Source organism: Pleurodeles waltl, chromosome 8 (assembly GCF_031143425.1).
Source record: "Pleurodeles waltl isolate 20211129_DDA chromosome 8, aPleWal1.hap1.20221129, whole genome shotgun sequence".
Lineage (NCBI taxonomy): Eukaryota > Metazoa > Chordata > Amphibia > Caudata > Salamandridae > Pleurodeles > Pleurodeles waltl.
The window spans coordinates 737,452,321-737,479,444 of NC_090447.1; the positions used below are offsets into that span (position 1 = coordinate 737,452,321).

A 27,124-nucleotide genomic window follows, 5' to 3' on the forward strand; every position below is an offset into this window, starting at 1 on the left:
TGTTGGCCTCCTAGCCACAGTAGCTTGAACTCAGTGGCACATGACCACCCTGAAGGAAGCTGGATACAATACTTTCTTTGAGGGTTGCAAAGGATCAGATCTAACTGATGGGTTCTCCAGATCATTCAGCAGGACTATGTCCTTCCACTCATTTCTGACCTACTGTATCGTCCACTCACAACACACAGGTTTCACAGGATCACTTGGCCATTTTGTTGCAAGTGATGTGGGCTCTGTTGTCCAGAGGGCTAATATAGACAATACTAACCTGTGACTTAGGGGACTGGTTTTTGTCCTGCTAGTTGTTCGTGCCGAAGAAGGACAGAGGCCTTCGTCCTATTTAGATCACTGCTCTCTGAATGCCTTCCTGAGGAGGAAGAGATTCAAGATAATCACACTGGCTCAAGTTCTGTCTGGTCTGCATCCAGGTGACTGGATGGTAGCCCTTGACCTGCAGCATGCATATTTTTATATACCCACTGTTAGAAATGGGGTTTTTGGTTGGCAGGTAGGTTGCCCTCTGTCCAAGCAAGAACCCTCACTCTAGTCAGGGTAAGTCACACACAATCCAAAATCAGCCTGTGCTCACCCTCCGGTAGCTTGGCACGAGCAGTCAGGCTTAACTTAGAAGGCAATGTGTAAAGTATCTGTGCAATAAATCATACAACACCATAGCATAACACCACAAAAATACACCACACAGTGTTTAGAAAAATATAGAATATTTATCTGGATAATTGTAGGTCAAAACGATCAAAGTTGCAGTATGAATTTGTAAAGATATCACTGAAAAGTGATATTAAGAGTCTTTCAGTCTTTAAAAAAAACAATAAAGTGTCTTTCAAGCACAGAGTACCTGGTTTCTGGTGGGAAATCTCCTCAGAGGGCCACAGGAGAAGAGATGCGTGGAAAAAGGGGTGTGTGCGTCGTTTTCCGCTCAGCACACACAGACTTGCGTCGTTCTTTTCCACGCGGGGAAGTCGGGCGTCGTTTTCCGGCGCGCAGACAGTCTCTTTTTGTGGATCGCGGGGATTACCAGATGTCCCGGGTCTGTGCGTGGATTCTCCTGCTTATTTTCCGGCTGCGCGTCGTTCTGCGGGGCTGCGCGTCGAAGTTTCGATCTCACGGTAGGCGTCGCGTCGATTTCTCCTTGGAAGTCGGGCGTCGTTTTCCTTGCGAGGCCGTGCGTCGAAATTTTGGTCTCACGGCAGGCGTCGCGTCGATTTCTCCTTGGAAGTCGGGCGGCGTTGTCCTTGCGAGGCCGTGCGTCAAAGTTTCGCACTCACGGTAGGCGTCGCGTCGATTTCTCCTTGGAAGTCGGGCGGCTTTGTCCTTGCGAGGTGGTGCGTCGAAGTCTCGATCGTCCCGAGGGTGTCGCGTTGGTCAGCGTCGGTGTGCGGCGTTTTTCTCGCCGCGAAACAAGCTGTGCGTCGAAATTTTCGGCGCACGGAGCGTCCACGTGAAAGGAAGAAGTCTTTTTGGTCCTGAGACTTCAAGGAACAGGAGGCAAGCTCTATCCAAGCCCTTGGAGAGCACTTTCACAGCCAGACAAGAGTTCAGCAAGGCAGCAGGGCAACAGCAAGACAGCAGTCCTTTGGAGAAAGCAGACAGGTGAGTCCTTTGAGCAGCCAGGCAGTTCTTCTTGGCAGGATGTAGTTTCTGGTTCAGGTTTCTTCTCCAGCAAGTGTCTGATGAGGTAGGGCAGAGGCCCTGTTTTATACCCAAATGTGCCTTTGAAGTGGGGGAGACTTCAAAGAGTGGCTAAGAAGTGCACCAGGTCCCCTTTCAGTTCAATCCCGTCTGCCAGGGTCCCAGTAGGGGGTGTGGCAGTCCTTTGTGTGAGGGCAGGCCCTCCACCCTCCCAGCCCAGGAAGACCCATTCAAAATGCAGATGTATGCAAGTGAGGCTGAGTACCCTGTGTTTGGGGTGTGTCTGAGTGAATGCACAAGGAGCTGTCAACTAAACCTAGCCAGACGTGGATTGTAAGGCACAGAAGGATTTAAGTGCAAAGAAATGCTCACTTTCTAAAAGTGGCATTTCTAGAATAGTAATATTAAATCCGACTTCACCAGTCAGTAGGATTTTGTATTACCATTCTGGCCATACTAAATATGACCTCCCTGCTCCTTTCAGATCAGCAGCTGCCACTTCAACAGTGTATGAGGGCAGCCCCAATGTTAGCCTATGAAGGGAGCAGGTCTCCCAGTAGTGCAAAAACGAATTTAGGAGTTTTACACTACTAGGACATATAACTACACAGGTACATGTCCTGTCTTTTACCTACACAGCACCCTGCTCTAGGGGATACCCAGGGCACACATTAAGGGTGACTTATATGCGGAAAAAGGGGGTTCTAGGCTTGGCAAGTACTTTTAAATGCCAAGTCGAGGTGGCAGTGAAACTGCACACACAGGCCTAGCAATGGTAGGCCTGAGACAAGGAAAAGGGGCTACTTAAGTGGGTGGCACAATCCGTGCTGCAGGTCCACTAGTAGCATTTAATCTATATGCCCTCGGCACCTGGAGTGCACATGACTGGGGACTTATAAATAGATTAAATAGTTCAATCAGGTATGATCCAAAGTTACCATGTTTACAGAGAGAGAGCATATGCACTTTAGCACTGGTTAGCAGTGGTAAAGTGCGCAGAGTCTAAAAACCAGCAAAAATGAGGTCAGAAAAAGAGAAGGAGGAAGGCAAAAAGTTTGGGGATGACCCTGTCAAAAAGCCAGGTCCAACACCCACCCAGCAGTCCCACAAGAGTTACCTGCTGTTCAAGGTAGGAAAGGAGCATTTCAATTTTCTGTGCTCCCCTTTGGCCCCACCAATGCCCGTCGGGTGTTCACTGAAGTGATTGCGGTGGTCACTGCACACCTTTGGAAGATGGAGATACCAGTCTTCCCTTACCTTAATAACTGGCTTTGGAAGGCAAGCTCACCAAAGTCAGTCGTAGACCGCCTCCAGGCATTGAAGAACCTCTTGACATTGTTGGGGTTCAGTTCACACATAATGTGCCAAAATCACCCCTAATTCCTTTTCATAAGCTCCCTTTCATTGGAGCTATTTTGGATCGGTACAGTTCCAGGCCAACCCTCTGACTCAAATCCAGGACATTCATGCTATGATCCTGATGTTTCAGCCTCTGTCTGGGGACTCAATGAGAGTGGCTCTGAGGCTTCTTGGCCTTGATGTGCCAGGTGCCAAATGCAGACTTTTCCCCAGAACCTGAAATCTCTGTGGGTCTAGAACCATGGGAACTTGTCAGATTCCATCCAGTTTTTAGAGGAGACTGCAAAAAATCTGCAGTGGTGGCTGCTCTGTCAACAGCAAGCACTACTTCCTTCCTTTGAAGTCATTACTGATGTGTCACTTCTGGATTGGAAAGTATGTCTGGGTGAGGGGGGGATCCGATGACTCTGGTCTTTGGCAGCAAACAAGTTTCACATCAGCCTGTTGGAGTTGCAGGCCATTTGCCTGCTACTGAAGACCTTCCTACTATCCAGCAAATGGCTGCTGGTAAAGGTCCTCACAAGCAACACCATCACCTTGTGGTACTGCAACATGCAGGGTGGTGTGTGGTCCTGGTTTCCTTGCCAAGATGCTCTTTGCCTCTGGAGGTGGCTGAGACGTTGGGCATTTCCCTGATCACAAACCACCTGGTGGGATCTTTGAAATCCAGGGTGGATGATCTCAGCTGGCAGCGCCTGGTAGATCACGAATGGTGGTTACACCCCTAGAGGTGGCACAGGCCATCTTCCAACAATGGGGAGAACCCTGGCTGGCAATTTTCAGCACTGCTGAGAATATGCATTGTCAACACTTTTGCTTGTTGGTGTTCCCAATAAGGCGCTCTCTGGGAGACTCATTCCAAGTAGAGTGGAGCACAGGACTCCTATACACCTTTACAGCCCTCCCTCTCCTGCCCTGAGTTCTGAAGATCAGAAGACCGCTAGGGGCCCAATGCCCAGCCCATTCTAGAGCCTAGTGGCTCCAGAAGGAGATAGGACAGCGTAGTGTCTGGGGCTTGTGGACATGCACATTTGTCCCACTATAAGGCTTCTGCTTTGGGAGGATCTTCTATCGCAGCAGCAGGGTGGGATTGCGCACCCAAGCCAGCAGAATCTACGCTGCTATGCATGTAAATTTAACATTGGCAGTTGACTGTGTTAGATCTGCTGGTTTATTGTCTGCGCACTTTACCACTGCTGATCAGTGCTAAAGTGCTCCCCATGTAAATTGTATTGGTGATTGATTTATCCATGATTGACATATTTGATTTACTGGTAAGTCCCTAATAAAGTGCACTAAGAGATGCCCAGGGCCTGTAAATCAAATGCTAGTTGTTGGCCTGGAGCACTGGTTTTGTCACCCACATTAGTATCCCTGTAAACATGGCTCTGACCTGCCACTGCAGTGTGTGTGTGTGTGCAGATTTAAACTGCCAATTCGACTTGGCAAGTGTACCCACTTGCCAGACCTAAACCTTCCCTTTTTCTACATGTAAGGCACCCTAAGATAGGCCCTAGGTAGCTCCATGGGCAGGGTGCAGTGTATTTAAAAAGTAGGACATGTACTGGTGTGTTTTACATTTCCTAACAGTGAAATACTGCCAAATTCGTTTTTCACTGTTGCAAGGCCTATCTCCCTCATAGGTTAACATGGGGCTGCCTTTAAATAACTTTGAAGACGGATAGAAATATGGAGTTTAGGGTCTCTGAACTCACAATTTAAAAATGCATCTTTTAGTGAAGTTGATTTTTGGACTGTTAGTTTGAAAATGCCACTTTTAGAAAGTAGGCATTGTCTTGCTTAAACCATTCTGTGACTCTGGCTGTTTGGGGATTACCTGTCTGGGTCAGTTTGACAGTCGGGCTGTTTACACATCTCCTCTAGACAGTGACACAAAGAGAGCTGGGGTGTAGCCTACATATCCTGATGAGCCATCTGTGCTGAGAGGGAGGGAAGGAGTGGTCTCTCACACCTAAAAGCGCTGTGCCTGCCCTCACACAATCCTGTCTCCAACCCCCTGGTGTGTGTCTGGGGCCTGGCCTGGACAAGTAAGGATCTTGCAAACACGTGAGACTTTGCTTTGAAGTTTGCCAACTTCAAAGGCAGAAAGAGGTATAAGAAAAAGACCCAAAACCCGAGACTTTATATCACTTTGGAATCAAGAGGAACATCTGTTCAGGAGAAGAGCTGAAGGAGGAGTACAGTCCCTTTGCTGTGTGGCCTGCAGTTTCTGCTTCTGCTTCACAAGAGTGCAAAGTGTGAACGTTGCTGTGTGTCCTGCTTGAGAGAGTTCTCCAAGGGCTTGGCGTAGAGCTTGCCTCCTGTTGGAAGTCTCAGGGACACCAAAGACTTCAGTTTTCCTGACCTGCAGCACTGGAAACTGTGTTCTCTGTGCTGTTCCAGAGGAGAAACCACTGCTACGCCGCCAACGAAGCCGCTGGCCTGCACCGTGACGTGCTGACGCTGCACGGAGCCGCACAGCCCCGCTTCGCACTGTGACCCTGGTCTCACGGGTGCACCATCGGACGACTTCACTGAGCCGCGGCTCGCACCGCGAACAATAGGCCCCGCACTCCAGCATCGCCTGCTCACACCGCATCCTGGGCATCTCCGACACCGCTCCTGCTGACACCAGCACAACTGCTTGCACCGTGGCCTGTGGACACAGCTTGTGAGGTACACAAAGCACTGTCCCATCCCGTCCCGCACCGCAGGCCCAGTCCACCCACGGCAGCACCATTGACTTGAGTGTCATCACCAGGCATCCCCGTCTGCACCATGGCATGTGGACACCGCTTGTGAGGGTCACGAGGCACTATCCTGTCCCACACCGCCGGCTTGGGCCTACCGATGACAGCACTTCAGCAACAACGATGCCGCTGACTGCACCTTGACCTGGTGACACCGCAAATCACACCGCTCCGCAGCCTGTGGGCACTGCACGTCGCATCATCCCACTTTGCACTGCAGCCCCAATGCTATCCACGCCAGTGCTCCTGACTTCATCAGACCGGAGTTCGATCTGCAAAGTGTGTGACTTCAAGGGCCCGACGACCCCCGCACTGACTTCGAAACCAGCCCTGTGATGCCAGCAATGCTGCTCCACGGAGCTCACCATGAGGATCACGACACCCTGCAATGCCAAAGGTAGTGTTTGCGGGTCTCCCCGACACAGTAGCTGGCTCGCGATGCCATGGCTGGCCTGAACAAATGGTTTTGTTGATCACTACTCTGTGATAGCCCCAGGTGGAGCTATCGTCTTCAAGGAACTGTATTTTTGAATAAATCTTGCAAAATTCATATCTTTAGCACTGTATGTTGGATTTTTATCATTTTGTGGAGTTTTACACAGAAAAATATTGGCTATTTTTCTAAAACTGGTGTGGTGTACTTTTGCAGTGTTTTCACTTATTACTGTGGGTTATGAGTAAATGCTTTACACGTTGCTTCTAGGATAAGCCTGACTGCTCGTGCCAAGCTACCAAGGGGGTGAGCAGGAGTTATCTGAGCAGGTATCTCCCTTATCCTAACTGGAGTGATGGTCCCTAATTGGACTGGGTGCAAACAGACAGCCAACTAGAGACCCCATTTGTAAAACTCCCAACAATCTTTGCTCAGTCTTGCCCCTCGAAAAAGGAAGAAAGTATCCTTAGCCTGGACTCCAAAAGAGCCTGGAGCTTATGTCGCTCACACCGACAGCCACTGAATGGACAACCAGCCTTTTGTTGTGTTTTTAAGGTTAAACAAAGTCAAGGAGATGCAGAAATGGACTTTTCAAGGTGGAAATTCCTCTGAATCAAGATCTGCTACATATTGGCCAAGAAGCAGCCCCTAGAAGGACTACCATTAATTCTACCAAGACCAAGGCTGCTACCACTGTCTTGGCACATGGAGTGTCGGGCCCCAACATGGGCGTCCATCCACACATTCACAAAGCGCTACTGCCTTGAGAGCCAGGTCCGAAGGGAAGGGCATTTCGCCAGTTCAGGCCTGCATGACATTTTGGTGTTAGTCCATTCAATTGACCCTCCACCTTGGGAGCTACTGCTTTGGTAGCTGTTCTTAGTGCAAGAAACATACAGCTAGAAGTGTCCATCAGAAGTACAAGTTACTTGCCTTCAGTAATGCTCCTTGTGGTGGATACTCAATTAACTGCAAGATCCCCACTGCCCTCCTGCCTCACCATTGTGTTGAATGGTTTATTTTTTCCCAGAAAAGGTCCCAAGCTAGAGATCTTTACAATTGTACTCTTATTGGTTTTGGCCTCTGCATCTGAATGTGCGAACAGAGGCACAAAAGATAATGTGCGAGCAAGGGTGGTGCTTATATGCGGCTCTGTTCCTCACTTCCAGAAAGAACAAAGTCAGTACAGAGCTTTCTGGCACCTACTGGCTCGTAGGGGCACTGCTATTTAAAAGTTTCCAGATTCAGCCTTGCTATTCTAAATGTGAGAAATCTGCCACTGGAGTATCCATAGGAAAGAGCCTTACCGAAGGTAAGCAACTTGGCCTGTAAATGCCTGTGTGGCCATCAAAAAGAACCAGAACTACATCTTTAACTATGGTTTAGTGGTTGAAGAGCATTCATTTCACAGGAATGTTTTTTGATTCACAAAGGTAAACTTAGACCTAAAAGCTTCAAAACAGATTCAGCTCAGATTCAACACAAAGAGTCAACTGACAATTATATGCATGCAATATGAATAGAACATTAACTAAAGGGAAATGAATAAACCACAAGTTACGTCTTGTCATGCTGGAACCAGTCGCACACTATGGTTTAAAATGCACTATCCCCCACATATTTTCCAGAAAATTGACATTCTATACTAGACAGTGTTCCAGAACAGTAAAAGGACTCCCCCCGTAAATCTGACTAGACTCATAAAATGGCTCTGCCGCTCTTATTAGCATCCCTGAAGTCAGGTTCTAGTTGCGCCCCTTTTTGCAAAAATTCAATGGGCCTCGTATGATATATATGTACAATGTTCTATATTAAAACGACCACCGAAACATTTCCGGTCCCACCGCAAGGTGGCAGGAATACTCACAGGCTGAGAACGGGAACGAGCCGGGAGGTAGAAGCAGCAAGTAATTTGTTTGGGCATATTGGGGAATTTGGTTGTGAGATGGATACACTTAAGCCTTGGAACGCGGAAGACGAAACTAAAATGAACTCAATGGTAAAAAAAAACAAAAAAACAGCCACGCATATGTCGCATAGCTGGTAAGAAGACCAATGTAATGAGTGACGCCCTCAACTGGGACTGGTTTAGTAGCAAAAAGCACTTAGGGTACATGGCACCCTAGTCTATGGTGACCAGATTTTGAGTAGCAAAAACCGGGACAGGTCAGACTTAAAAGAAAGACTAAAGACTTTACTCTCACTTTCATATCTGGCATGTCCTGTTTTTTTGCGTAGCTTTGTGAATTAGCTATGGCATGACCTGCACCCCCAACCCGCCCCCACCCACCTCTCTCTGCTCCCCACTCACTCTCTCTGCTGGGAGTAGACAGGGGACTGTGTTTCATGACAGTCACAATTAAATTACTTTAATTATTCATACTTTGCAGGTATCTGTTAAAGGAGACTATACCTTCAGCTTATGCTTTCATAGATGATCTGACTTTTGTCCCAAAAACAGTGACATTTATTTAATAATCTACCCTTTGTCCCAAAAACCGAGACATTTATTTAAAATTAAGAGAAGCGTCGGGACACCGGGACAGTCCTCTAAAAACCGGGACTGTCCGGGGAAATCCGGGACGTCTGGTCACCCTAGTAATGGGACCAAGAAAACCACAATGCCCAGAAGGCAAAGTGCTGCAGGTTAAAGTGTCACTCTTGACATGACTAATCTTTCATCAGCTCACCTACTTGGCGCTCTGAAGTTGCTGAAAGACGGCTTGCTGGCACTTCATAAAATATTAATTTAATAATAAAAAATGTACAAACACTTGATGATAGAAAAACAAAAGCATAATTATGTTGATGACTAGTGAACACATCAAGCAATCATCGCAAGACTGGGAACGCTAATAATTAGTATCTTTGAAAGCAGTGACTCAGCAACATCAAACCTAAAAAAAATCCACTTCCTCATTCTTTCGAGCTTGAGTTTTCCAATCCGTCACCGGAGCGTTTCAGCCTTAGGCATACGAGATGTCACCGATGGGATGGGACTGGTTACTGGTGATACTGGCGGCTGCACAGCTATGGAGTGGGAGGTAAAACTCACAGCACTCCTTCCGGCAGGCACGGCAACTGCTTGTCATTCTCGAGTGCGATGATACGCTTCCCCTGCTTCTCGGGCATAGCTCAATTAGCCGGCATTAAAGGTAGGCGCGGCGCGATCAGCTTACCTTTCAGATGAAGAATGCAGCACGTCAGCCGAGTTTCTATTTGTGGCCCTGTAATCATTGTAATCGAGGCTGGGAGCCTCGGTGAGGTTATGCCCTGTCTAGTCCCTCTGCATGAAATTAAAACAAAAAAAAAGGAAGTGGACGGGTGGGTTGAACAGATTATATCCTGCCAGTGTGCTGCTTCCCAGAGTGGGTAGATTGCTACGCTTCTAGAATGGATGCACAGTGGCAACTTCAAAATATGACACAAACCACGCCGAAGCAGGAGGGCGCGCGCTCGTTTGACAGCTGACACCGGACCTCTCAGGCTTCGTTGTGCTTAAGAGCAGGGAAGGAAACAAGACTGCTGCGCGCGACATGGCGGGCACCAAGATATCCGGGGACAGCACCTCTGACTGGATGGGCTCCCTGCCGCGGGCCCTCAGTATATTGCCACTGTCAAATTTGGCAATCCCAGGTATTTTCCTTTCGTCGCATCTGAGTTATTTCTACAATTACTGTTTGTAACAATTTAGCATTGCTTGGATTGATGTACGATTTAGTTTTGGGAATATGACAGTATCTGTTATTGATGTGCAGCTAACATCGCAGGCGGAGTTCTGCACTGGATTTGTATAATCATAGTCGCTACAGTGTTGATCTATGAATATTATTTTTACGTCACTACATTGTGTGGACTTTTTAGAGCATACCCACAAAATGTCACCTCCTGCTTTGCACTGTTGTTTACAAATAGGTACACAAACACATAATCAGAAGCAAAACCTTTAAATTCATAAGAGGTATCAGCCCATGCTTGTAAAGAAACGGCTCTGTGCAAAAGATTAAAGGAGGATGTACTTGTCTGCTAGTTGCATCTTTAGTGTAGCACCTGCTGTTGTACTACTTTCGATCTTGAACTAAAAAATAAAAACAGAAATTCACCAGCAGCGCTAACTAAAACTCATGCCCGCGAGGCACTGTTTATGACCTCACATATGATATCACTCATGACATGTTCTGACATCATTCATGACAACATCAATGACATCTCAAATAACATAATTGATGACATCACTGATGACATAAGCCAATGAATGTGTTTGTTTTATAGTTTACATAGCCGCAGGTAACTACCATATTACTATTCTATCTAATTTTGTACAGCCTGTGTCCAGCTAATCGGTATAAGTGTTTACAAATTGCCTGTGCCTCTAATGCATCATGGGTGTATAGAGGTATTGAACACGTTATAAATCTTTGTATTGAAAAGTAACACTGTGTGCAGGTGACAGTTGGCTTGTGTTCATTATGTTCCACACTTGGTACTTGGTACTGCAGAAAAAGTTTACAAATTACATGCTAAGTATTATAAGCAGCCTTGAGCTATTAGAGACAATCGTCTCAGCACAACAATTTCTACGCAACATAGAAGACGGTGTGCTCCAGGTAGTAACCTGCTTGTTTTGCTTCAGGAGATGTACTCTCTGTATGAAGACTGCAGGTAGTATGATCTTTAGCACCTTCAGACGTTGGTTATTTTAAGTGTATAGTCACTGTTTCAACAAGTTTTGCATAGAGTGTACATTGTGCTTAATAGCTACTTTTTAATACTCTCTGGTGTATTTCTCATGTGAGTTTCACTGCCTGTAAACAGTGCGGTACAGAGTAAACTCTCTCCATAGACTAAACAGTATTAACAGTACCCACTTTTCTACTCAAGCCCTTGATTTCTCAGTGTAGGTTCAGTGACTTAGATGTTTGATGCAGGTAAAGACTGTCTGTAATAGGGCATTAGTTATGTAACAGGGCTTGAGTATCTAGAGGAACTTGGTTTTCTCTTAACAGTTGTCTAAATCTTGAGCACCACATGCACAATAGGTAGATTATCCTTTCATCTGTGATTCATAGTCAACATGAAATTGGCTACTCTTGAAGTAAATATCATCAGGTCAATGGAGCAAATAATACAAGGTTGCTTTACCTATGGGGTGTCGTATGCATGATAGCAATAAAGCCTCTTCATATTATTCAGAGCTATTATTCCTGTTTAAAGCGCAATGTGTACCAAAGAATATTGGATTATGTCAGCAGTGATGTTATCAGTGATCTCATCAGCGATGTTATTTGAGATGTCATCAGTCATGTCATGAAACATGTCATGAGTGATGTCATTTGTGGTCATAAGCAGTACATGGCAGGTGTACAAGTTATAGTTAGCATTGTTAACTGTAACTGGTGAATGTCTGTGTTTTTTGTAGTTCAAAACGTTAATGTTATCGCTGGCATATTCACCTAACTATAATGTTATTTTAACCTTTGTTATTTTCTGTGAATTTGTAAGTTTTTTTTTTTTAATAAAACACAAATCTTTTTATCACTCCCAACTATAACATAACTTTAACCTTATTTTATACTTAGTTATCATACGTAAATGCAATTGCTGCCGCGCACAGACTTTGGCTATGCATGGCATGAGGCTGGCTGCAGGCCCAGGCCGCATGGTCAACACCCCCCATACAGCCAACCCCACCATGCGCACAGCCTTTGGCCATGCACAGTGGGGAGTTGGCCATAGGGCCTGGCCCTTTGGGAACCCACCCCCCATGGCCATTTGTAAAAATAAAAGGGAGGGGGGCCACCCTCCCCGAGCCATTCTCAGCCCCAAGAACACCATCCCTAAGCCCCCTTCCCAAGTCTCTTAAGGCTCTGGGGACCCCATCCTCCAGAGCTTTTTTTTTTTTTTTGTAACTCTCCCCTTCTCCATGCACTAGTTATACCCCTGCAAATACATGTCAAAGCATGTGAAATCACAGCATTGATAACAACACTTATATCTAAAATCACGATTTGTCAGAACACAGTGCATGGTAGAGTGATAAGTTATAGTTAACATAGTGTGGCAGGTGAGGTGATGACTGTGTACAGAGGTTTGTGACTTACAGTAATTTGTCGATGGTGCGTAAGTATGCATTTCAGTGAAATATTTCTTACTTACCTGTTTTGTCCTGTTGAAAGTAGGCTGGACAACTCAGGTCCTCCTAGACACTCATTTTTTCTTAAAATCCTTCAATGGCAACTTCATTCTCAGCAGTGTCAAAAGGTGATGAAAGAGCCAGTAAAACAAAAATGAATCATTTACTTCATATAGGTTCTCCCACATGATCTATACCGTCCAGAGTAACATTTAAGACATGATGACTACCAAGTATTCTGGGAGTGATGACCTTGATTTCGGAGGCATCTAATTACCAAATACTGTATGTCACAGAGTGAGCACTTACATTGTCCACCAAGCTACATTTTGTGATTCCTAATAACTGAATGAAAAAATGATGATGCATGCAGGTTGCAGAATTTCCTAAAACTTTCCTATTGGATGTGGCCTAGCAGTTTGAACTATACTGCTTCGATTCGAGTAGAGTCAACACTGATTTGCATACGCTTCAGTCCAAAGTGAGGTGGCGTGGGGAGCAAAAGAATGATGAGTTGAAATGGTACCTTGAGTGATTGCCAGTGATGACAAATTGCAGGCTGTTCTCTCATTGACTCTTTTGTGTGTTTGACTTACCGCCCTATGTAGCACGGGTATACGAAGGAGGATGGGGGCGATATCAAGAACATTTCAAGAAAGGCAAAACTGAGGTAGTTCCCAATGGTAACTCATTTAAACATATCATGACAGAGCAGCCCCTACTTCCCATACAAGTTGGAATAAATTAACCATAAATCAAATAATCACAAAGAAAAGTTTTTATTGCTTTATCTCCATATATTTTTTAATCAATCCCCAAAATCAAGTCATTAATTTTAAACAAAAAATTACTAAAAAAAAAAACATTATTCAATTAATAATCTATTGTTTTTAATCAAGCCCCCCCCCTCACCAACACATTCTTAATCAATGGCAATTTTAGTTCATGCATTCAAAACAAATCCCCTGTTGTGTATATCAGTCCCAACTTGCAGGAGTGAATAATATAATATGTCCTCCTTAAGTGCCCCCCATCAGTAGACAGTTAAAAGATGATTAGGTATTTTTTGGTGGACCTTACACAACTCTTCCTCCACCTTCATCAAGACCAACAGTTGCAAAGTTAAAATGTGAAAATCTTCTATTAAGTAACCAAATCAAAGGGGGCGGGGTCTGACAAAAAAGGCAAGTATGAGTATATTTTAACATCTACTTAAAAGATGCAGCATATCTGTTGTTCTCTTGTAATTACCGTACCATGCTTTAACATTTGTTGAATCACAGTAGGTTAGGGCAGATGTTTGTCCTTTAAGAAATTCTTCTCATAATACAATCCATTTGACTTACTCAAATGTATTGGGCAATATTGAATTTTAACCACAGGACTCCATTTTTTCTTTCATATACTTGAAATAAACACCTTACCCATCCTTAAGTTTGAATTCATTATAGAATTTAATCAAATGTGAAAAATTGGCATAAACTGGTTTACATTGTAGAAGTCCCATACTTGCAAATTTGTAGTGACCCTTAATAATTGTCTACCCAGTCATAACTTTGCCTAACTCATACTATTCTCTGCTTCATGTGTCTTTATGCACAGACAAACAAAAATTACACACATCCATGCCCATTGCTTTGGACAATAAACCAACTACTAACTAATAACCAGTGTTTCTAGTTTCTTCCGGGATTGATCAAAAGGTCCTACTGAAACGGCAATATTAGAAGCACACTCTCCAGTCTAATCTGAATGAAACATCCAGATACTAGTAGCAATGCAACCGGCTCACCTAGGAGTCAAGAAAGAAGATAATGGCTTTTGATTCAGATAAAAGAAGAAGAACAGCCCCTCTCCATCAGCAAAGGAAGGGCTCGGAACATCCAAGTAGGATGGGCCCACAGTGTCTTAGTATAAAGAAGGCACAAAATCTAAAATAAAGGCAGCACCTTAAACAGATTCCAGAGCAGATCTCTAGAACAACTAAAATGTACTTGCCAAGGCATAAACATGCTGCACATTGAGGCAACAACCGGCCGAGCCTGGGGGCCATGGAGTCTAATGTATCAGCTCTGGCCTGGGAACAGAAATTACTCCTGCTTGGGAAGGCAGCCCGATGGTAAAACACTCCCTGCTCACTGTGCCATTGAAACCACGCTACACCCTATTGAGAAGCCACAACCAGGGCGAAAACAGTCTTGGACGCTTGTGTTCCAGTTCAGGGAGCACCTTTCCTGACAGTTTTACCTGGACTGCTCCTGTTGGAGTAGGCTGAAGACTGATTTGCAAATGACTGGTTCCAAAGTGAAGTGGCACAGTGGGCAAAAGAACAATGGGTTGGAATGCTAAAGCGAGCAACTGCCAGTGGTTAGACAAATTTCAAGCAGTCCTCTCATCATCCTTTGTGTTGGTAATGTACCACCCTAAAAGACAAGGGAATTCACGGATGTGGGTATCATGGTCACTGTGCACTCAAGCCAAGCTACACCTGGCTGACAAGCTTAAGTCAAGGTAAAAATGGTATTGGGTTGCTTGTGTTCATGTTCAGCAAGAGCCTGACATTTCAGTGGGGACTGGACTGCTCCTACTGCACCAGGATAAAAAATGATGTGCATATGGCTGGGTCCAAAGTAAGGTGGCATAGTAGGCCAAACAACGACGGGGTGAAATGCTACCCTGAGTGATTGCCATTGAATAGACAACTTGTACGCATTCCTCTCATCATCCTTTCTTTGTTTGAAAAGAATAAGGCAACATTTTGTATCCTATTTGTATTATTTGAACCAGCAGCTAAGTTCTGAAAGTACTTACAGTATAGGCGTACTTCGCTAAACATGTATAGCAATAAGATAATAATCCTGGAGCAGGTTATGACTACCCAGCAGGACAGGTGCCGTGGTGTGTCTAAGGACAAGAACTTGCACATTCTCTCTAGAAAACCAAGATGGAATTCAACAAGGGTAAACAGATTCTACTGTGTATAATGAGATGTCATTGCATTAATTAAGTCTTGCCATCCTGCCTGAATAAAGTCTGTTAATTTATTTTCTTTGTAACAAATCAAGGCATGTTAAGGTTATGTTCCTTCATCACAATCTGTTCCAGTATGCCCCACATTTTAGCTTGGCTTGTCCTTCCTATAGACATCAAATTACAAGGGCTTTTGGTGCAGTATACGAGGTCCCAGAGCTGCAATACTCTAGTGGTGCTCACAGTAATTGTGCATGAAAATTTACATTTACAGATGTCATGTGGGGGTAAAGTATTCGTAGTGGGTGGTGTTTGTTGGGGTTCAGCCAGAGGAGTCTGCATTTGTCCTGTTTTGCAATTTTACTTGCAATTTGCATTGTTAAAAAGATTCTTGAGAATTAATTTCTTTAATGTGTTATTCATTGTGCCAAGGGGTGATACACCAACCGGTTTGTCTGACAGTGTTTTTATCTTTGATTTAAATCAGGTAGTTCTGATCAGAAATCCAAGCATGATTCATTGCCTGCTTAAGTAGTGGATAATAATATCTTCACTGAAGGAGTTCAGTCCTTAGGATATTTGCTTCAATATTGTGTTTTTTTTCTGATGGATATATCTTACATCTTGTAAGAATCCAAAGGACTAGGGTCCTGACTTAGATACTGGCGGACTGGTTACTCTGTCACAACAGTGACGGACATCCCGTCCATCAAAATTCAAATCTCATAGGATTTAATGAGATTTAGATTTTGGCGGGCGGGATATCCGTCACAGTTGTGACTGATTAAACTATCCGCCAGTATCTAAATCAGGCCCTACCTTTGTTTTGCTTTAAAAATTATTTTTATGGACATGTTCAAATGTAGCTCATTACAACAAGTCGCACGTCGGAGTAGAGTTACATTCAGCTTGTTTGAGTCGGTATGTATCTGGAGGCAGTGCTGGGCAATCTCTGTGTCGCAGATTAGAATAATGGTTGGCGTACATTGAAATGCCGGTTTTTGGTTTATGGTGATGAATGCAATTTATAGCGCGTACAGCTACTCCCAAGGCTGTTCTGGCATGAAACGGCGAGATCATACAGAAGAAATTGCATAGGTTATTGCAGCACAAAAGCCAAGTTTTGATTTTTTTCCTGAACACTGTTGTATCAGTCACTGCATGCAGCTCCAGCGGTAGCTGATTCCATAAAGTTGAACTCAGATAGGTGAGAGATCTTTCCTCTGCTCTAGCTTGCTGGATTCGAGGAATTACTGTCATCATTTTAATTGCAGATCTCAGGTTTCGCAAGGGATTATAGAATTTAAATCTGGATTTGAGAAAAGATGCACCAGTTTGGTACAGGGAATCATGGACCAAAACGAGCACTTTAAACTGGATTCTCTTCCTAATTGGCAGCCAATGTAGTGTCTGTAGGTATGGGGAGATGCATGTTCTGACTGGGATGTTTAACAGGAGACAGGCTGCCACGTTTTGGACCACTTGGAGCCTTTCCAGAAGCTGCCCTGGTAGTCCCAAATACAGGGTGTTACCATAATCTAATCTAGAGGTTATTAAGGCCTGCACCACCAATTTGTCTGGATTTGAGGGACAGATAGGGGAGTACTTTTTTTAAAGACTTCTTAATTCCAAAACAGGAGCCTATCAATGCTTTAATCTGGGGGTCAAGCAATTAGTTACCAAATTTGATCCCTAGGTTTTTTACTACATCCTTCTGGGTGCCTGGAGGGGAGGCGTCTTCTGTGTAGAAACGTTGCCAAGAGTCTGGAGAAATATTCCCAAAAAAGAGAATTTCTGTTCCATCTTCATTGTATTTTGGTTCATAGCAGGCAAGCCAATGAAAGACTGCTTTTAGGCAATATCTGATCTTATTCTTAATGCTATCCAACTCCTTGCCTTTCCCCCAATAGAAGAGCAATTGAGTGTCATCCACATAGGAAACCACTTTTGCTCCTAAAACTTCTGCTAGATGGGCCATAGGGGTGAGGTAGATATTGAATAGGGTAAGGCTTAAAGCGGAGCCCTGAGGGACATCCACTGCCAGTTCCCGTGGATTCACAGAACAAGGCGGAATCCAAACTTGTTGTCTCCTTTTTGTCAGAAAAGACGAGAGCCAGCTCAGTGCTAAACCTGTAATCCCAATATCATGAAGTTGCTGCAGCAGTTTGTCATGGGGACAGTATTGAGTGCTGCTGAGAGATCTAACATAATCAATACAGCGCAGCCTCCAGAATCCAGGGTGCCTTTAATATATTCTGAGATCTGCAGTAAAGCTGTTTCCATGCTATAGTGTGGCCTCACTTCCAAACAGTGTGAAAGCTGTTTATTCACCTGTTTTTATAAGATCTTCGACAGGGCTGTTAAAAGAGAACTATGCCTCTAATTTGAAGGAACCTTAGGGTCTGCTAACGGCTTCTTCACTAAAGGTAGTATTTTTGCCTGCTTCGAACAGCTAGAAACCATAGCAGAAGATAAGGAAGCATTGAGGATCATGTGGACAGTTGGACTGATAATGGGAGCCTCCACAGCTAATAGGTTGGAGGGGCATGGATCTGCTGGAGAGCCTGATTTAAGCACCTTCAAAGCAGGCAACGAGCATTCCATGGAGGCTAGCTCAAATTTAGTCAACTTTATCATAGATTCCTTAGCTAGGCTAATTTGCAGCTTGTTTTGTAGCTCTAAATCCAGCTTTGTACATGATGCAAGACTAGCTTGAATTCTTGAGATTTTTGTTTAAAAAAAACTAGCTAACTGTTCGCACCACTCCGGGGAAGCCTGGTGTAAGCAGACACAAGCTGAAGGAGACATTAACCTCTTAACAATAGAGAAATTTTATTTGGCTTTATTACTTGCATTTTCAATCTTGTACTCATTAAAGGTTTGTTTAGTTGTTTCTATCACAACTTGGTATTGTTTTAGTGCCAATTTATATACATCTCTATCCTGAGGATTATATTCTGTTTTCCATTTTCGTTCTAACACCTTACAATGCTTTTTACTCACTTTAAGATCCTCTGTGATCCATGAATTATATGGCTCCTTATATTTGATCTTTTGGGTAGAAATGGAGCTAATTTTGTGGTTCAAATCCAACTATTAAAGCTTGAGATATCCTTCACCACCACACCAGATATCACTGGGCTGTTCTCCTTCAATGTACACAGAAACTCTGAAGGCTTTATTTTATGGTAGGCTCTTCAACTGCCTGCCACTTTGGTACTGGAGGAATCTACCTTTATAGATCCCTGCCAGGAGAATCTAATTAAATATTGATCTGACCAGACCCATGGTAGGCGTTCCTCAATATGTAAGGCAGCATTGGAGAATACATGATCCAATATATGGACAGCTTGATGGGTTGGCTTAGTTACATAATGATGTATTTCTAACAAGGTCATCATCACTTTTAGTTCTAAGGTGTCTCTGTCATCTAACTTAACAAGATCAATCTTAAAATCTCCTAAAATCATGAACTGTGAGTATCTCGGTGAAAGGTGGGCAATCACCTTATCTAGAGAGTTCAGCAGTGGGCCGGGGGGGGGGGAGGCAGTTGGCCTTTAGATCACTGCCCCATCTATTGACTGCTGTTTTGATGGAGAGAGCCAGAAATCCACACCTTCAGCTCCCAGCAGATTGAGCACCTCGAAAGTTTGACAGCTGCAGTCTTCCCTCAAAATTAGGGCAAGCCCACCTCTTCTCCCCCACAAGCGACCTTCTCATGGATCTTAAAACCACCAAAGAGATAGCAATCAAAGAATTAGATAGTTAGGAGAGTCATGTTTTGATCACAGATAATAAGACTAAAATGCCTTCGCTTTGTAAATCAAAAATGTCATAGGCATGCTTCTGCATAGAGCGGGCATTGATCAGCGCAGCTTGGCATACTGTGTTCCTTTCCTTGACGTTCACTGTCTTTGAATGAGACAGTGAGCCGATAGCCACACTTGGGGCAGCTAGATCCAGACCAGCCCTGGGAAAGTCAGTGTTTTCTTACATCTACTGGCTGATGCAAAGCTTTTCAGTTGATAATTATTATAAGAGATATGAGCTATAGGTTTGAAGGCCCAACGGGCAGCGTGGCTGGCGCTTGCTGCCTCTGAGACACTGACTGGTGCAGGTTTATATTATGTAGTCAATCCCTACGACAACAGAAGAGATCAGAAGAGAACTAACATCCATTCCCACAACCCCCATTTACCCCCTCTGGAGTATCACCATGCTAACTTTATAGAGGACCGTCTAGTTTGTCGGGATCTATTTCCTGGGCCAGGATGTTGAGGAGGGGAAGCTGTGGTATGGAAAAATATTTTATCTCTTAAAGTTTTAAGAAAACAACTAGCGGATCCTTCTTTCATGTGCTTGCTGCATCAGGTCTATGTATAAAACTTTGGTTTATCCCTTGAAGTCTTCTGCATGTACACACCATACAAAGATGCGCAGTTTAAACGTATATCAACATTTAAATAGTAAATGCAACTCCTGAAGCAGTACATTTCTATAAATCAAAGACCATTTACCACGTGCTTCACTCACTTATCAGTTCTATTCTGCCCCACTCTCTTTACCCACTTGATACAGTTATTCTATAAAATATTCTCCTGGCTTTCTTAAATCACAATTGCAAAATTTTCAATTCAAGCAGTTGCTTAGTTAGTTATTATGTTAACTAGTTGTTTGCAGACAATCCTTTGTATATTCTTACTTTTCGTGCCACAGTCTCCATCTCATCAGCTCTAAAGATTACATTGACATATTCAATTCGAGTTGCAGGATTGGGTGAAGGATACTGTGAGAGATTATTTATTTGGAAAACCTGCATGCCAACTCTATACGACAGCCTCCTGAACCATGCGAATACCTACCCTATTCTCAATTAAATAAGGAGGATTTGGTTTTATGTAAAGACCCGAAACGACTGCTTATAACGTTCACCACACGAGGAGTCATTTGTGGTTAATTAGCGTTTTAGCATTAGTAAGATTATTTTCTGAGATCTAGAGCCGTTAACACCTACAGGGTCATTGAGCACATTAGCCCGGTTGAAAAACAAATACACCAGCACGAATGCAAGTTTGTTACAGCATGAGAAGGAGACAAATGTTGAAAATACCTTGGTCCAAGAAAAGGCAGACTAAAATAATTTAAATAGCATAAAATCCTACACCGCATTTAGTTTTGCATTTCAAAAATCTTTATTGTTGTTATTTGTAACTAGGAAAAGGGAAAACTTAGGATTCACCTTTTATATGGCCCAGTGGTTAAACATTCTAAAGAATCCATTTTTGCATGAGGATTACATGCTTTCATTATTATACGTAGAAAATTCCTCTCCATAATTCCATGGCAATGTGATGAGAAATCGCAAACATAACTGTCAGCTCAACAAAGATAATTATACATTAAGATTTAAATAGCCTTTTTAAGGGCATGTTATAATACAGCTTTAGTCCCTGGTGTTCTAAACCGATACAACTGTCATCGCTCATTCAGCAAGTCATTGAAGAGTTATGCTTGGCACATTAATAGTAGTTTGAGAATAACAAAGTATATCACAAGCGACAACATTCTAATGGTGTACTCAAGCCTGCATCCCAACTCTGAACATACTCATCTTATATTACGTGGCAATTATCACATTACAATCAATTCTGGCAAGCAAATCAAGTGTGATAAATATGTGAAAAATGGAAGTAAAGAAAGTACATCTGAATGGCCATAGTGTACAATGGTGTGAACTTGCGGTGGTGAAGTGGGATCCTTCCCAAGCTTTTGTTCCAGTAGTAAGTGTCAAGGAATGTACACTTATTTCAAGGCCGTTCTAAGTGCTATAAGCAGAAGTCAAGCCTGCCTTACAGATGATCAACATCCATGTTCCTTGGGTTAATATAATTCTGTATTATATAATCACATCTCAGATCACAGCAAACCTACCATTTATGTACTAACAGTCCTTAGCAGTGTGTTTACAGGAAGACGTAATGATCTCAGACACAATAGTAAGCATTAAGTTTGGTAATAAGCCACGTAGGACCAAGTCTCCTCTCTTCAGCCGAAACTCAGGTTAATAAACTCGATAGACCTGCCGATACCAATTACGTTTTCTTTTTTTTTTTTGCTTTAAGAATATTGTTTAACTTTGAATTAACCCCAGTCCAAACTAATTCGACTTTAGCACTTTCGAACCACATGCCCATTAATGAACCATTCTTTCACTCACAATGCCATCTTAATTCAGAAATGATCAATCCAGTCGTGCACATTTAATGTGGAGTCCGGTGTGTACATTGTATGAGAAGATTTCTAAGTAGAACAAACATCGTAGATATTTTTGGAGTTTATTGAGTTGTGAAGATGTCAACCAATCATGTCCCATTATAACCACATAATGACTGCAGAAACTACAGGATACTATGACCCTTGCCATGTCGCAAGTAAATTAAACAAATGGTTTGTACCCGGGGGCCTGCTGTTCCTACATGGAAACTTGCAAAGGATCCAAAACACAGCAGCAATACAACTTCTACGCCTATGCCTTTGGTAACACATCATAGAGTGTTCCAAGATATTCAGTGGCTCCCTAAAAGCAGATTTTCTGTCTTCAAGGCACTCCACATCGCCCACAGCCGCATTCAAGGCAAAGCCGTTGTTCATCCAAGCCAAGTTCCAAGCTCTACTGACTTGTAGATTACAAGCTCAGCTGCTCATCTCCCCTATGCTTCCCCACCACAAGTAGAAGCACTTTGTTGATTCTACAAAAAAATTATGGAACTCCCCGAGGCAAATATAAGAAACTCCAATATCATTTCAAATTAAAGAAGAAAGTAAAGATGCAACTCTACCCTAACCAAGGATGTAGATTCAGGCAGAACAACTACTTTTTTGTTAGACATCCACAGTTACGAGATTACCTCTCAACAAACACAAGAAACATCCAAATGCTGCTCAAATGTCAGGACGATAGCAGAGAGCAGGTTTTTCCCTTACCATCTGTATAGAATGAATCCCATTGATCAGTAAACACCTCTGCTGTCTGCAAGAGTTTTGAAAATCAAAACTTTCGTCTCGTTAGAAAATCTTAACCTCTTGATTGCAAACCTATGAGTTCCTCCTCTGTTCCTCTTAGATGAACGCCCAAAACCTTTCTATGGCTGCCTACATGCATGAGTGCAAGCAAGGGTGTTTGTCTCTGGTTGGACTCAAATAGCACTTGCCGTTTCTTCCTCTCTGCTGTGCATGTCCTGCCGAACCCGGGGTGAAATATAACTCGTTCTCCATAGGCGCTTGCATCCAACGCATGGCGGTGATGTTTTGCCTGTCACGCCTAAGTCGACCCTTCAGATCATTTGCTATGACTGTCTGTACGAAGTGCATGCCTATTGAATTGCTGCGCCGCCACTTCTGATTTGGCTCTTCGGATCATTTGTCTCAGCTACGTGTAGGTATTGCATCCATGCTGGTGGCTTTCTGTTGCCTCTGGGTGGCGAGCGCTCTGATCCATCGGACTCTTAGGAGGCAGAATCAGCCACAGTTAGTCAGACAAGAAAACCGGCTGATAAAGGCTGCAGAGGTCGTGCCACTGAGGTGATTCTTTCCAGATCTCTAGAAGACAGAACTGGAACGAGTGAGCTCAGGACTGACTGCAGACTGCTAGAGCAGAGAACCTGACTGCAGTGATCAAGAGCTGGATCATGAGAACACAGCAGAGAACTAGGTCACTAGTCGCCTGCAAAAAGCTCGATCACAAGATTGAACTGTTGATAATGGAATCAGGAAACACATCTGCAGAGAGCTATAGCAGAACACAGAGCTCCAAGAGCTCCAAACTTAGGATAAGTTGACCATTCTGGTCAATGAAGCATGACTCCAAACATTTACTACATAGGCCACATCCCAAATCACCACTTCCAATAAGCACCTCCTCGTGCTGTAGCATGTTACTTGTTCACTAATATACATCACTCACCAGTGGTGCTGTCTGTGCTATACCTACACTAGCTACCTCTGCAAAACTCAACCTTAACCATACTGCTTATAACATTCAAATAACGTTTTATTTATTTTGTAAAGCCTTTTCGGCCTTTGTAAGCACTGAACGTAACAGGTATTCATATTACTCTTTTTACTGGTGCTCAATTTATACCTAACTATGTATGAAGCCTTTTCCTGCAATCCTTACTTATTGCCTAGGATCCTGCTTCCTGTACAGCACCCATGCGAGTTATTTGAACAAGATTTTTTAACAGGTATCACTTACCTTTCTGTTCTTTCTGTCATGTACACCCCTGCATCATAGCATTGCCTGGTATCAGCTTTATTGTTTCTCTGCCAGATACCACTGTTTGAAGTATACCAATGCCAGGTTCTCTCTGCACCCCAACTTTGCTTAGTACCCCCTTTTACCTAATACTCTCTTTCTGCAACATACCTAGGCCCAACTAGCCTCCCACCCCTGTACTTTGATTCTTCCTGTTATCACTCTTGTCTGCTGTCCATTACATGTAATGACGAGGCTCCCGTTCTGCACCACATCCAGTACCTTTTCTGTTGAATCCCTCTGCTAGGCCTCCAGCCTGCAATATATATCTAGCAGGTGACCCTTGCATTTTCTCTTTATCAGGTCCCACCATGGTCTGCACAACACTTAAGCTGCAAAGGGTCCGTACTTCTTGTTTCTATTATTTTTATTGTATTTTGCACCAAATTGCATCAGTAATGTGGACAACGTATGAAAAACGAGGTCATTCCTCCAAAAGTGGCCTCTAGTCCATGAATGATGTAGCAAACCCCCCTTTTCTCTTGTGTAGTAGTTTTGCCAAGTACCCATCACACCATACCTTCACAAGTTACCTGCATCTCAACACAGTGCTTGTGCCAGGTACTTGTATTTATTTCATTTGTAAGGTACAGACAAATATCGGTCCCAAACCTACCTCAAGACGGCATACACAACAGAGCAATCATTGTAAACAATATGATGGTACAAAACATCAATAAATAAAGGCACCATCAGCGTACATAATTTAAACAGTGCAGTCAATGGAGATTGTTGTCACAATACAGTTGCCATCAAATCACGTCCCCTATCCTTATAATTATTCCTAGGTCACCCCATAGTGTGTTCACTGGCAGTGATCTGTTTTTCCTAACTTTTCTTGAGTGAATCCAATCAGTCTTTTGTTGGCAACTGGAAAACTTCCTTAGTGGCATCCCTGGATAGCACACTTGAAAATCCAGTGGACGGGATTAGCAAAAGTGATTAATTAAAAACCCTGTAAATTGATTCTAAGTTTGTAGTCGGTTTGTCACCTCTGTTTTAACAAGAGAAAATATGCAGCTACATCTTTGCTTGTGAAGAATCCTGAGCTAGTGCAAAGGTACTTAATATTTTATTTTTTCCTCCACGTGGTATTTTTACTAGTGCAGAAACTCCTTCCACCACACTCCAGCAGTTTGTGGGGTTTCCTGTTGCTTTCCAGCCTAGATAGGGATTATCGTAATGAGTACTCCAACACAGTATAGATAAATCCACTTCCAGCTTTAATTGAGTTGGTTTCGTTACAACAAGATGTACTTCCCGCCCTGCCAAAGTCTGCAATCCCCGTTAACATTCTATCCCCACTTATTATGTACACGTTCCAAAATAACATTCGCTAACAACATTCTAGGAATAGGATAACCGACCTCAACACAACAATCAAACTCTGCCTTTTCCAGGAGTGGATATCCAAATGTATTTGAGGTGGGAATGCCCAGATTTACATAGCATTTCTGCCCTGGAATTTTCACTCCCCACCCCGGAAGTAGATTTAACCTTGCAAACATGTTTGTGCAAGTAAACCTTTTTGTGAGTGTCAAACCACTTACTGTAAAAATCAAAAGTAGTTTTATACTCATAAAAAAGGCTTTCTATGTGCAAGCCAAATTTACACACGTAAAAGCCATGATTGCCAAAATGGTTGTGACCCCAAAACCATGTCATATGAGCTGTATCAAGGCAAGACTATGTGCAAAGTGAGCAGTCCCTCTACTCCACATAATTCCATTTCCTAGCCCAAATTAAAAAGTTTCAAGTAGGCATTTCATATCATACAGAAAAAGAGAAACCTGGTACGACAACTTCCTTTTTTTCATTTCTACAATCTACAATATATAAGTAGCTTTCTTTGCTAATCGTTTATAAATGGTTTATGTTTTCATGTCTGTGTTTTTCTCTTTAGAGACTTGCTCTAGTAATTTCTATATATAGTTTTAGGTGCTGAGCATTGGAGACCAATAACAATGTCTAACATTTGGAATGCTGAGCGCTAATTTTATAAAATATTTGCGGAATTATAAATTCAACTGCTGTTACACCATCGAGCGCTTCTCTGCGGCTTAGGTTTCCCTTGTTCAGCTTCAAGGCGTGGAACACTTCTGTGCAGTTACTGTTTCTTTTGGTTTAGCGTACCTAAATAGGGCATAGTCAGGACACTGCCTGATTTTAAAATGGCAGATCCCACAAGAGTTCAGGAGCCACCTTTCCTCAATCACTTAGTAATAGGGAGAGACAGGAAGTAGCTGTGTCCTTGCGGCGGTCTTTGCATAGTGGTCGGTGTGTTAGCAAACAATGAAGGAGCTGTCTGGCTCTTCACCCGCAGCCCTGCGGCAGATTATTTAGGCAGCTGTGGAGGCTGCCTTCAAGGTTCGCCATAATGCTGGACCTTCACCAGCAAAAATTCTGAGGCTCCAGAATGAGGAAACTGCTTTAGATGACCCGGATGAGGAGGATCAAAGGGGACATTTTGTACAAGAGGCTCAACTCTCACTACTGTATCAACATTTAAGAGATAATTTAGAGAAACCTCCAACTTTCAGGAGATGAGGAAGAGGATTTCTCTATGCAGTACCAATGCCCATATAGGGAATCATTGCCACTGCACAGTGCATTACATAGGGTGCTCTGTATGAGTGGAAGGACATTGATAAAACATCTGTCCCCAGATTTTTATCTAAGTGTCACCCTGTCTAAGGATTTTCAGGAGAATTTCCTTGCTCAGTAAAGGAGGACAGTATGGCTTGGTTATCCTCCCAGGCAACACGAATCTCAGATAATGCTTACCCATCAATCAAGTAGAGAAAAAAATGAAGGGGGAGTAAAAAGAGCCTATTTTGCTGCAAAATCTTCTATTATTGCCTATAAGACATACATAAAGCCTTCCTCAATGGAATCCAACTTCTTCTGGAGAAGTTAACAACTATTGCTCCCGGCGCAAGGCATCTGTTTTTTTATTCCATTCTTTTTCTGACGCAGGAGATAGGTATGTGGGGACTTTTGTCATGTGTTGGACCTCAAGGGGGTGAACCGTTATGTACCTCGCAAGCCATTCAAGATAATAGTGCAGAGTATTCTTCAATTGATCAATCAGGGAGACTTTCTAGCGCCCTAAGATATGCTGGATGTTTAACTGCACGTTTCCATCTACGATGGTCTCCAGAAGCTTCGTCTACTTTGTGGTCGAAGGAAATCATTACCAGTTTTGGGAGTATCTGTTCGGCTTCTCAGCGCCAAGAGTTTTTACCATACTCTTGGCACTATTGGTGGGTGTTTTACATTTCAGAGGGATACAGGTCTACCCCTGCCTTGATGACTGGCTAATTGCTTCTTCTTTTGTTAAGGAAGATTAGCACGTTCAACAAGTCTGCAAGCACCTGATCAGCCACGGTTAACCCAGCATTACAGAAAATACAATCTCAATCCAACACAAATGATACAGTTAATCTGAGCTTTTTTTCAGACAGACATAGGGGAGGTGTTTCTAACAGACGAAAGGAAGGGCAAGCTGACATCTC

At 43.4% G+C, this 27,124-nt stretch overlaps 1 protein-coding gene across 2 annotated transcripts in view; it reads left to right on the top strand.

Moving 5' to 3' along the window:
• The first annotated feature begins 9,132 nt into the window (after positions 1-9,132).
• The window catches only part of PLCXD2 (phosphatidylinositol specific phospholipase C X domain containing 2), a 63,435-nt gene continuing 45,443 nt past the window's right edge, over positions 9,133-27,124 (top strand). The window contains exon 1 of one of the 2 annotated variants that reach the window (XM_069204935.1): positions 9,133-9,347. In XM_069204935.1, the coding sequence (XP_069061036.1) occupies positions 9,296-9,347 (52 nt within the window). In that variant the 5' untranslated portion in view covers positions 9,133-9,295. Of the gene's footprint in view, positions 9,348-9,512; positions 9,829-27,124 lie in introns of those variants that run through there. The other variant, XM_069204934.1, reaches the window with a different exon arrangement.